The following is a 13,658-nucleotide window of genomic DNA, read 5'->3' as shown; positions in this document are numbered from 1 at the left end:
AAAGTAGTAAAGGAGTTTTGCTATTTAGGGAGTAAAATAACCGGTGATGGTCGAAGTAGAGAGGATATAAAATGTAGACTGGCAATGGCAAGGAAAGCGTTTCTCAAGAAGAGGAATTTGTTAACATCGAGTATAGATTTAAGTGTCAGGAAGTCGTTTCTGAAAGTATTTGTATGGAGTGTAGCCATGTATGGAAGTGAAACATGGACGATAACTAGTTTGGACAAGAAGAGAATAGAAGCTTTCGAAATGTGGAGCTACAGAAGAATGCTGAAGATAAGGTGGGTAGATCACGTAACTAATGAGGAGGTATTGAATAGGATTGGGGAGAAGAGAAGTTTGTGGCACAACTTGACTAGAAGAAGGGATCGGTTGGTAGGACATGTTTTGAGGCATCAAGGGATCACAAATTTAGCATTGGAGGGCAGTGTGGAGGGTAAAAATCGTAGAGGGAGACCAAGAGATGAATACACTAAGCAGATTCAGAAGGAGGTAGGCTGCAGTAGGTATTGGGAGATGAAGAAGCTTGCACAGGATAGAGTAGCATGGAGAGCTGCATCAAACCAGTCTCAGGACTGAAGATCACAACAACAACATCACGTCTTTCTGAAAAATCTCCTTATCTACTTCACAGAGAGGGAGTATAAATGCAATGTTGGCTGTTAAGGACTTCTTACAAGAAAGCAAATTCCAAGGACAGTATGCAACAATGGTGTCTTGACATTCAGAGAGTCTTTGACACAGCTTGGTAGTCTATCACCCCAGACACGATACATAAAGTTCAATGGGTTAAGAACATACATAGCCTAGTTAAAGTATTTCACTAATGAACAGCAGTGCTGACATTTATCATCATCAAATGAGAACAGAACTTGACAAAAGGGTGCTCAAAAGGATTGTGTTGTGGTACAGCTTTTTGGAATACCCAGTATAATTCTCTGCTGAAACTGGATTAAACAACTGACAAATAAAAAGACAATAACATTTACATAGAGCTTAATCATGTTACCAAAGCAAGCACTGATGCTTTTTCAGAAGAATATTCCAACTCACAAATTGAAAAAAGTCTCGCGGTAGCGTTCTCGCTTCCCGAGCACGGGGTCCCGGGTTCGATTCCCGGCGGGGTCAGGGATTTTCACCTGCCTCGAGATGACTGGGTGTTTGTGTTGTCCTCATCATTTCATCATCATCCAGGAAAGTGACAAAATTGGACTGAGCAAAGATTGGGAAATTGTACGGGCGCTGATAACCACGCAGTTGAGCGCCCCACAAACCAAACATCATCATCATCATCATCAAATTGAAAAAAAATCACAACTTGTGAACAACATTAAAAAATTTTATATAATAATAAAAAATCAAAAGTCATGCTAATAACATAAAACAGTAGAGTAATAATTAGTATGGTGATAATAATGTTTTGGACCAAACTGCATGATTAAAATACTTGGGTATAATAGCTGACACTAAATTAAGATTTATCGGGCTTACACAGTATGCAACTAAAGAAATGCACAGAGCTGATTCAGTCACTATCTAAAACAGAAAGGCTCATCTGGGAACTTGGTGAGGAAGCAAAGAAGATTATTGAAAAAGCGGCTATATTACCAACATTGGCATAAACAGGTCCTATTTGGATTGAGGCAATAAGAAGAAAATGTAACTGACAATTAGAAGAACACAACAATTAATCAGGATTAAGACTGTAAAGGCTAATACAGTAGTGTCTACAGAAGCATTGTGAATTCTAACACACCTTCCACTGGTAATTTTCAGGCTCCAGGAAATAGCTGAAGAATACGAAATCGTATAAAATTACATATTGTATTTCCATAGACATTCACATATCCTGTAAACTGAGTTTTTCTGCATCATTTCAACAAAAGTATGATTCAAATGATCTATGAAGCATGTAACTATATACAGACATTACTTTAGAACAAAAACAGTGGCCTCATCTGGCAAACATTGTAACAAGAAAGCTGCAAAGGAGTATCCAACATACATCTACACATACCGGTACATACTGATGGGAGTTATTCTCTGAATAACAGATTCAATAGCAGCAGTAATCATTAATAGTGTAGTTACAGTACAGGTTAAAGAATGAGTGCACCAATAATCAAGCAGAACAGCTAGTCATCTACTGAGAGCTACAGATACTACATCAATTGTGAGAAATGTCCAGAGGGCAGATGTACTTTGTATGGGCAGTCAAATTATACTGGTTTCATTACAAAACTCCAGAAGTCATAAGTAATTGATAGAGGAAATAAAAAACAACAATAGGAAACTGCAGCCGAGAAAATGGCACCTTAAAAATCGAATGGACAAAAGCCTATGCTGTAAACTTCTGGAAATGAATTATCAGACAAGCTTGCTAAAGCAGCAACTCAAGAAAATGCAATAGAAAACTACATCTGGATTTCTGTTTCTGTGATGAAAAGAATATAAAGATGCACTGTGAAAGAAACAAAGAGAATGGGGTGGATGGAACTACAAAAGGGGTCACCACAAAAGAATTATTTCCAAACAACTTTCTGGGGAGCGCAATTACAATGCAGAAACACATAACAATAGTAAAGACACTCAGCACCCAGTAACCATTCAAATTATCACAAAAAATACAACAGTTAAAGAGCCACGAGTGATGATGTGTTTACAAAAGCTTCATACTGTATGAAGGTGCTTTATTCACAACTACTGGTTTCATGTCACTATAATGCATACAGGGTTATTACAAATGATTGAAGCGATTTCACAGCTCTACAATAACTTTATTATTTGAGATATTTTCAAAATGCTTTGCACACACATACAAAAGCTCAAAAAGTTTTTTTAGGCATTCACAAATGTTCGATATGTGCCCCTTTAGCGATTCGGCAGACACCAAGCCGATAATCAAGTTCCTTCCACACTCGGCGCAGCATGTCCCCATCAATGAGTTCTAAAGCATCGTTGATGCGAGCACGCAGTTCTGGCACGTTTCTTGGTAGAGGAGGTTTAAACACTGAATCTTTCACATAACCCCACAGAAAGAAATCGCATGGGATTAAGTCGGGAGAGCGTGGAGGCCATGACATGAATTGCTGATCATGATCTCCACCACGACCGGTCCATCGGCTTTCCAATCTCCTGTTTAAGAAATGCCGAACATCATGATGGAAGTGCGGTGGACCACCATCCTGTCGAAAGATGAAGTTGGCGCTGTCTGTCTCCAGTTGTGGCATGAGCCAATTTTCCAGCATGTCCAGATACACGTGCCCTGTAACGCTTTTTTTCACAGAAGAAAAAGGGGCCGTAAACTTTAAACCGTGAGATTGCATGAAACACGTTAACTTTTGGTGAATTGCGAATTTGCTGCACGAATGCGTGAGGATTCTCTACCACCCAGATTCGCACATTGTGTCTGTTCACTTCACCATTAAGAAAAAATGTTACTTCATCACTGAAAACAAGTTTCGCACTGAAGCATCCTCTTCCATGAGCTGTTGCAACCACGCCGAAAATTCAAAGCGTTTGACTTTGTCATCGGGTGTCAGGGCTTGAAGCAATTGTAAACAGTAAGGCTTCTGCTTTAGCCTTTTCCGTAAGATTTTCCAAAACGTCGGCTGTGGTACGTTTAGCTCCATGTTTGCTTTATTCGTCGACTTCCGCGGGCTACGCATTGCCCGCACGCTTTCAACCGTTTCTTCGCTCACTGCAGGCCGACCTGTTGACTTCCCCTTACAGAGGCATCCAGAAGCTTTAAACTGCACATACCATCGCCGAATGGAGTTAGCAGTTGGTGGATCTTTGTTGAACTTCATCCTGAAGTGTCGTTGCACTGTTATGACTGACTGATGTGAGTGCATTTCAAGCACGACATACGCTTTCTCGGCTCCTGTCGCTATTTTGTCTCACTGCGCTCTTGAGCGCTTTGGCGGCAGAAACGTGAAGTGCAGCTTCAGCCGAACAAAACTTTTTCTACGTATCTGTAGTGTGTCGTGACCATATGTCAATGAATGGAGCTACAGTGAATTTATGAAATCGCTTGAATCATTTGTAATAGCCCTGTATTTAGGTTTATCTGTCAGAAATACATATCACTGTATGAAATTTTTTAAATGATAGAAATACAGAACCATAGTGTTGACATTCAATATGAAACAATGACAAATATTCACAATGATCATATTTCCATAATGTAACTGGATAATTACGGAGTCCCAGCTTTCAGGAAGTTATCCAACTTAAAAGTCAAACCAAAATGGTGGATTGTCATAATAAAATTGAGGACACCCAAAAGATGCTTGTAAAATGTACAAAGCATGATCACTGAATGAGTCAGGCCTAAAAAAAAAGTGGGGGGAAAACTAATAATGAATAATTCACGTTACAGTAAACATTCTTTATTAGTTTTTCCCCTGTTTTTTCTAGGCCTGACCCGTTCAGCAGTCATACTTTGTGCATTTTACAATCATCTTTTGGGTGTACTAAATTGTATTTATGACAACCCACCACTGTGGTTTGACTTTCAACATGTATAACTTCCCGAAAGCTTGGACTCCACAACTGTCCACTAACATTATAGAAATATAATCACTGTGAGTACTCATCATTGTTTCTTGTTGTATGTCAACACTATGGTTCTGTATTTCCACCATCTAAAAAATTTCACAAAGTGACTTGTATTTTTGACAGATAAACCTGAAGACATGTCTACACTGATACAAAACTGGTAGTTGTGAATACAGCACCTTTATACAGCTATGCGGCTTTTGGAGAGGCCTCATTATTCTTGACTTTTTAATTGTTGTAATTTTTATGATAGTTTTAATGGTTACTAAATGTTGAGTGTTTTAATTGTTATTCAGAATTATTTTCACCTGTTCAACATCATCTACCCACAAAGATGTCACTGTCACCTAATCTTATATTTATGTTAACCAGCCACTTTTCTTAATATCATTAGCTCAGACTATATCAGATCTTTGTCTCCATTCATCCTCACAATAGGTGGGCACCACTATCGTGAGTTCTGAGTGACCTGACTTTCCTTTTTAATGTATCGCAACCTACCCCCCCCCCCCCCCCCTTGAGAAAAGAACTAATAGTCACTAAAGCTAGACTAGTTTTTTGTAATTTTATATTGGCAATGCTAATTATTTTATGTCCTGAATGTAAGGAGTATTTTTGAGTGAATTTTCCTTTGATTTGATTAACACTCACATACTCACATATTTGTATGAGCTGACTGATTCAAATAGTAATTTACTGATCTTGAATTTATTAAATACTGCTCTGCTGCGTCATCAAATACACAGTTTTATATTTTGAAACATTTAAAGTTAAGTTGCTAATTTTTTCACCACTATGAAATCTTATAAAAGATCTGTCTCAATATTTGTGCAGCTTCCCCCACACAGTACTTCATTATAGATAACTGCATCATCTGCAAAAAGTCTGAGGTTGCTACTAATATTGATTGCAAAGTTAGGATCCAAATACTCTTCCCAAGGGTGAAGTTACTTCTACATCTGTTGATGACTCTCCATCCAAGATAATATGCTGCCCTTCCCATAAAGAAATCCTTATTCCAGTCACAAATTCTGTTCGTACACAATGTGATTGTACTATAGTTAATAAATGTTAGTATGATACTGAGTCAAACATTTTTTGAAGTCTTCCACCCGATTGCCTTGATGCATGGTTTTCAGGATGTCCAGCAAGAAAAGCATGTGTTGGGTTTCACATGTCCAATGTTTTCAGAATCTATGCTGGTCAGCACAGAGGAGGTCATTAAATTTAAATTTAGAATTCGTTTTAAGATTCTGAACAGATGGATGTCACCATTATTAGACGGAAGTTTATGGATCATTTCTGCTATTCTTTATGTAGATGCTGTAGCAAAGCAAGCTGGACCCCATCCCCACTTTGTTTTGTTATTTGCCTCCTTAATTTTTTTTTTTAAATTGTCATTAGTGAGAGATGTGGCACAAGATAAAGCTGTCAATCTATAATTCCGAGTATAAGACCATACACAACTTTGCTAAATTACGAACAATTTCCAAGTTAATTTGAACCATTTCAAGTAGCTATTTTTGCTAGTAATTATTTCCTATTCCTGTCATACTACTGACATGTAAACACATGATTACTGATAAAGTTATGAAAATAACCCGTAGAAATCTTTAAAGTATTTATGTAGCTGATTTCCAAAACATGGTACGAACATAAACATTTAATTAGTTTCTGGGTAATTAATACTTTTATGTAGGATATTGTTTATTTAGCCATTTCTGCAGTTTCATCATCAAGAAGGCTTATTTCAGTCAAAACTCTTACAGTAACACAAAATTCAGACCAAAACCAATTTTTCTGCACTATTCAATTAATTTGAGATGTACAACTCTAGTTGTAAATTATCAAAATTATGTATTTAACACTGTGAAACTGTCATAGCTATTGGTGCAAAGCAACATAAGCAGTGGGCCTGAAGCCATTTTAAAGTCAGTCTGTTCCAAGATTTCGAGAGTGGAACCTGTTTCAATCAGAACCATAATAACGTAATGGTGCAATAATGTGTTGTTGTAAATAAGAAGGCAGACAGTGAAGTAGAACAATTAACAATGATTACTGATTAACTTAAATACAAAGGTGCCACATGTATTGTTCATCTGAGTCAGATTGTTTGTTGATTGGTTAGGTTACACTGCACAGTGACTATTATCGTATAATTAGAAGGTGTAGTAGGTGCATACCTGATAAATGATAATTACCTACTTAATTAATACACAGACTGGCTGTAACTAATTTGGTGAGGGGGGTCTGACGTTTATAGAAGTAAAACTTGTGAAACCAAATGTGTGTGTGGACCACATGATTAAATGTAGATAGTTTTGTACCCACCCGTCTTACAGCCAATTTTTCGCCTTGATCATTGCTACAGTTTTACAGATTTAATGCATGTGTTCTAAGAGATGTTCCAGTGATCAAATACAATGAGAGCCAATCAAGTGTGATACTGCTGGTCACTCCTGGAGTTCCTTCGGTCAATAAAAATCACAATTTTTGGATATCAAGTGGGCTTACAGAGTAAGCAAGGCTACAGTGCTGCATCAGAAGAGTAAAGCTTTCTTTTTCTATTTTTTCATTTGTTGATTGTGTAAGGATGAGCAGTTTCTCTTGAACTCCAGTATGGATTCTTAAATTACATGAGTATTGGACTAATGACCTTAGATGTTAAGTCCCATAGTGCTCAGAGCCATTACATGAGTATTTCGTTTCACACACCTTCCCACAGTAGCACAGCATAATGGTTACAAAACTTAAGATTTTACAGAAATTATAAAAATTCTCTGATTGTATTTACTACAGACGTTTATAAAAATAAGCAAACATTTTCACAAGTTAATGTAAGTCTTTGCAAGAGCATCATCCAGTTGCTATAATATATATATATATATATATATATATATATATATATATATATATAAAAAGAAAGATGATGAGACTTACCAAACAAAAGCGCTGGCAGGTCGATAGACACACAAACAAACACAAACATACACGCAAAAATCTAGGATGGATATGTGTGTGTGTGTGTGCGAGTGTATACCTGTCCTTTTTTCCCCCTAAGGTAAGTCTTTCCGCTCCCGGGATTGGAACGACTCCTTACCCTCTCCCTTAAACCCATATCCTTTTGTCTTTCCTTCTCCTTCCCTCTTTCCTGACGAGGCAACCGTTGGTTGCGAAAGCTAGATTTTTGCGTGTATGTTTGTGTTTATTTGTGTGTCTATCGACCTGCCAGCGCTTTTGTTGGGTAAGTCTCATCATCTTTCTTTTTATATATATATATATATATATATATATATATATATATATATATATATATATATATATATAATAGCAACTGGATGATGCTCTTGCAAAGACTTACATTAACTTGTGAAAATGTTTGCTTATTTTTATAAACGTCTGTAGTAAATATATATATATTAATGATATGGTTATAATAGAAGGAAACATTCCACGAAGGAAAAATATACCTAAAAACAAAGATGATGTGACTTACCAAATGAAAGTGCTGGCAGGTCGACAGACACACAAACGAACACAAACATACACACAAAATTCAAGCTTTCGCAACAAACTGTTGCCTCATCAGGAAAGAGGGAAGGAGAGGGAAAGACGAAAGGATGTGGGTTTTAAGGGAGAGGGTAAGGAGTCATTCCAATCCCGGGAGCGGAAAGACTTACCTTAGGGGGAAAAAAGGACAGGTATACACTCGCACACACACACATATCCATCCACACATACACAGACACAAGCAGACATTTGTAAAGGCCAACCGGGTGTTTCAAAAATGACCGGTATATTTGAAACGGCAATAAAAACTAAACGAGCAGCGATAGAAATACAGTGTTTGTTGCAATATGCTTGGGACAACAGTACATTTTCAGGCAGACAAATGTCTGCTTGTGTCTGTGTATGTGTGGATGGATATGTGTGTGTGTGCGAGTGTATACCTGTCCTTTTTTCCCCCCTAAGGTAAGTCTTTCCGCTCCCGGGATTGGAATGACTCCTTACCCTCTCCCTTAAAACCCATATCCTTTTGTCTTTCCTTCTCCTTCCCTCTTTCCTGACGAGGCAACCGTTGGTTGCGAAAGCTTGGATTTTGTGTGTATGTTTGTGTTTGTTTGTGTGTCTGTCGACCTGCCAGCACTTTCATTTGGTAAGTCACATCATCTTTGTTTTTTTTTTATATATATATATATATATATATATATATATATATATATATATATTTAAAAAGAAAGATGATGAGACTTACCCAACAAAAGCGCTGGCAGGTCGATAGACACACAAATAAACACAAACATACACACAAAACTCTAGCTTTCGCAACCAACGGTTGCCTCGTCAGGAAAGAGGGAAGGAGAAGGAAAGACAAAAGGATTGGGTTTTAAGGGAGAGGGTAAGGAGTCATTCCAATCCCGGGAGCGGAAAGACTTACCTTAGGGGGAAAAAAGGACAGGTTTACACTCGCGCACACACACACATATCCATCCACACATACACAGACACAAGCAGACATTTGTAAAGGCAAAGAGTTTGGGCAGAGATCAATATATATATATATATATATATATATATATATATATATATATATATATATATATTTAAAAAGAAAGATGATGAGACTTACCCAACAAAAGCGCTGGCAGGTCGATAGACACACAAATAAACACAAACATACACACAAAACTCTAGCTTTCGCAACCAACGGTTGCCTCGTCAGGAAAGAGGGAAGGAGAAGGAAAGACAAAAGGATATGGGTTTTAAGGGAGAGGGTAAGGAGTCATTCCAATCCCGGGAGCGGAAAGACTTACCTTAGGGGGAAAAAAGGACAGGTATACACTCGCACACACACACATATCCATCCATACACACAAGACACAAGCAGACATTTGTAAAGGCTCAAACTCTTTCCCTTTACAAATGTCTGCTTGTGTCTTGTGTGTATGGATGGATATGTGTGTGTGTGCGAGTGTATACCTGTCCTTTTTTCCCCCTAAGGTAAGTCTTTCCGCTCCCGGGATTGGAATGACTCCTTACCCTCTCCCTTAAAACCCATATCCTTTTGTCTTTCCTTCTCCTTCCCTCTTTCCTGACGAGGCAACCGTTGGTTGCGAAAGCTAGAGTTTTGTGTGTATGTTTGTGTTTATTTGTGTGTCTATCGACCTGCCAGCGCTTTTGTTGGGTAAGTCTCATCATCTTTCTTTTTAAATATATTTTTCCCACGTGGAATGTTTCCCTCTATTATATATATATATATATATATATATATATATATATATATATATATATATATATATATATATATATATATATATATATATATATATATACCGGGTGTTTCAAAAATGACCGGTATATTTGAAACGGCAATAAAAACTAAACGAGCAGCGATAGAAATACACCGTTTGTTGCAATATGCTTGGGACAACAGTACATTTTCAGGCAGACAAACTTTCGAAATTACAGTAGTTACAATTTTCAACAACAGATGGCGCTGCGGTCTGGGAAACTCTATAGTACGATATTTTCCACATATCCACCATGCGTAGCAATAATATGGCGTAGTCTCTGAATGAAATTACCCGAAACCTTTGACAACGTGTCTGGCGGAATGGCTTCACTTGCAGATGAGATGTACTGCTTCAGCTGTTCAATTGTTTCTGGATTCTGGCGGTACACCTGGTCTTTCACGTGTCCCCACAGAAAGAAGTCACAGGGGTTCATGTCTGGCGAATAGGGAGGCCAATCCACGCCGCCTCCTGTATGTTTCGGATAGCCCAAAGCAATCACACGATCATCGAAATATTCATTCAGGAAATTAAAGACTTCGGCCGTGTGATGTGGCCGGGCACCATCTTGCATAAACCACGAGGTGTTCGCAGTGTTGTCTAAGGCAGTTTGTACCGCCACAAATTCACGAAGAATGTCCAGATAGCATGATGCAGTAATCGGTTTGGATCTGAAAAATGGGCCAATGATTCCTTTGGAAGAAATGGCGGCCCAGACCAGTACTTTTTGAGGATGCAGGGACGATGGGACTGCAACATGGGGCTTTTCGGTTCCCCATATGTGCCAGTTCTGTTTATTGACGAAGCCGTCCAGGTAAAAATAAGCTTCGTCAGTAAATCAAATCCTGCCCACATGCATATCGCTGTCATCAATCCTGTGCACTATATCATTAGCGAATGTCTCTCGTGCAGCAATGGTAGCGGCACTGAGGGGTTGCCGCATTTGAATTTTGTATGGATAGAGGTGTAAACTCTTTGACGCATGAGTCGATACGTGGACGTTGGCGTCATTTGGACCGCAGCTGCAACACGGCGAACGGAAACCCGAGGCCGCTGTTGGATCACCTGCTGCACTAGCTGCGCGTTGCCCTCTGTGGTTACCGTACGCGGTCGCCCTACCTTTCCAGCACGTTCATCCGTCACGTTCCCAGTCCGTTGAAATTTTTCAAACAGATCCTTTATTGTATCGCTTTTCGGTCCTTTGGTTACATTAAACCTCCGTTGAAAACTATCCCTATGAAATCCCCAAACCACCTTCCCTACCCTCTGGCTCCTACACCTGTAACCACCCCCGGTGTAAAACCTGTCCCATGCACCCTCCCTCCACCACCTATTCCAGTCCTGTAACCCGGAAGGTGTACACGATCAAAGGCAGAGCCATGTGTGAAAGCACCCACGTGATTTACCAACTGACCTGCCTACACTGTGAAGCGTTCTATGTGGGAATGACCAGCAACAAACTGTCCATTCGCATGAATGGACACAGGCAGACAGTGTTTGTTGGTAATGAGGATCACCCTGTGGCTAAACATGCCTTGGTGCACAGCCAGCACATCTTGGCACAGTGTTACACTGTCCGGGTTATCTGGATACTTCCCACTAACACCAACCTGTCAGAACACCGGAGATGGGAACTTGCCCTTCAGCATATACTCTCTTCTTGCTATCCGCCAGGCCTCAATCTCCGCTAATTTCTAATTTCAATTTGCCGCCGCTCATACCTCACCTGTCTTTCAACATCATCTTTGCCTCTGTACTTCCGCCCCGACTGACATCTCTGCCCAAACTCTTTGCCTTTACAAATGTCTGCTTGTGTCTGTGTGTGTGGGTGGATGTGTGTGTGTGTGCGGGTGTGTGCCTGTCCTTTCTTCCCCCTAGGGTGGGTCTTTCCGCTCCCGGGATTGGAGTGGCTCCTTGCCCTCTCCCTTGGAGCCCAAATCCTTTTGTCTTTCCCTTTCCTGGTGGGGTGGCCGTTGGTTGCGAAGGCTGGAATTTTGTGTGTGTGTTTGTGTTTGTTTGTGTGTCTGTCGACCTGCCAGCGCTTTTGTTTGGTAGGTCTCATCATCTTTCTTTTTCATATATATATATATATATATATATATATATATATATATATATATATATATATATATATAAACAAAGACGATGTGACTTACCAAATGAAAGTGCTGGCAGGTCGACAGACACACAAACGAACACAAACATACACACAAAATTCAAGCTTTCGCAACAAACTGTTGCCTCATCAGGAAAGAGGGAAGGAGAGGGAAAGACGAAAGGATGTGGGTTTTAAGGGAGAGGGTAAGGAGTCATTCCAGTCCCGGGAGCGGAAAGACTTACCTTAAGGGGAAAAAAGGACGGGTATACACTCGCGCACACACACACATATCCATCCACACATATACAGACACAAGCAGACATATTTAAAGACAAAGAATGTTTCCTTCTATTATGTTTCCTTCTATTATAACCATATATATATATATATATATATATATATATATATAAAGAAAGATGATGAGACCTACCAAACAAAAGCGCTGGTGTGCACACCGCAGGTCGATAGACACACAAACAAACACAAACATACACACAAAATTCAAGCTTTCGCAACAAATGGTTGCTTCGTCAGGAAAGAGGGAAGGAGAGGGAAAGACGAAAGGATGTGGGTTTTAAGGGAGAGGGTAAGGAGTCATTCCTATATGTATATACTTCTATCTTCCAATGTGACTCACACAAAACAAAATATGCAACTGAGGAACCATTACAAAATTTATGAAACAGAAACTGAGAATTTGCAATAATTAAGCTACTGACATAATCGACATTTCCATATTAAGCACACATGAGTAAGCAATAAAAATTAGTTTCCAAGTCAGAAAATCAACTTGACATCAATGTTAGTCATCACTAGCAGCACTTACAATGAGAACCACAGTGCTGTGCCATGTGCCCTAAAACACAAATAATTTTTTTTTTTTGTTATGTAATTTACATTCTGAGTTAAACATACACACTATACAATACCTCCAATAAATTAAATGATTGAAAATTCAAGATTGAATTTGATACATATATGAGAATAGATCACCAGAGCCCACACAATTTTTCATGCCTATTTGTTATGCACCTCCTGTATTTGGTGAGTAATGACCTATCCTCATATACATACTCTAATAAGTTCAGTAATTAAATTGAGACAGACACAGTCACATCCTGCTAGATACACACATCATTCTCTAAATCATTTCACAGAGATAAAATAGTTTAAGTGTTCTTTGTTGCACTTAGAATCTCAATGACTTCAAAACTTCATCCAAATATACATACGATTTACACAGTAAGATAATCAAAAGTTGTTGTGTTTACTACACCTGAATTGGATACAGGTATGAGGCAAGAAGAAATAAGCCTGCATACAATGGCACATATTTAAGCTTTTGGATTGTTGCCTGAATGCAAGGTGCAAACTCAGCAAAAGGGCACTGTAGCCAGTCCCGATATGTACGATATCTGTAATAAGGACCTGTAATGAGGAAATCTTCTGTATGTAAGCTCATATCAGTGCAATATTAGAGCACAACAAGAAGTGATTAATTAAACATGCAAACCATTGAACACTACAAAACTACTAGAATGTTATAAACTACAGTTACTTATCACATCACAGTAGTATAGCATGCACCAAAAACTTTGCAGCAGTGCAACTAACTGGCATGCATGAAAAAGCAGTGTTTTCTAAGACTGCCTAAGAATTAAACATATTCCAGGGTTTTCAAAAAGCTTCACTGTCCAGGTTTCCTTACA

At 38.8% G+C, this 13,658-nt stretch overlaps 1 protein-coding gene across 1 annotated transcript in view; it reads right to left on the bottom strand.

The window, feature by feature from the left end:
- The window catches only part of LOC126162513 (lysophospholipid acyltransferase 7), a 149,314-nt gene that overhangs the window by 58,135 nt on the left and 77,521 nt on the right, over positions 1-13,658 (bottom strand). Inside the window, exon 4 of the mRNA XM_049919066.1 lies at positions 13,226-13,377. Within this exon, the coding sequence (XP_049775023.1) occupies positions 13,226-13,377 (152 nt within the window). The remainder of the gene's footprint in view (positions 1-13,225; positions 13,378-13,658) is intronic.

Source organism: Schistocerca cancellata, chromosome 2 (genome assembly GCF_023864275.1).
Source record: "Schistocerca cancellata isolate TAMUIC-IGC-003103 chromosome 2, iqSchCanc2.1, whole genome shotgun sequence".
NCBI classification, from domain to species: Eukaryota; Metazoa; Arthropoda; class Insecta; order Orthoptera; family Acrididae; genus Schistocerca; species Schistocerca cancellata.
The sequence above is the reverse complement of the archived record's forward strand: the minus strand, read 5'-3'. Positions and strand labels throughout refer to the sequence as shown.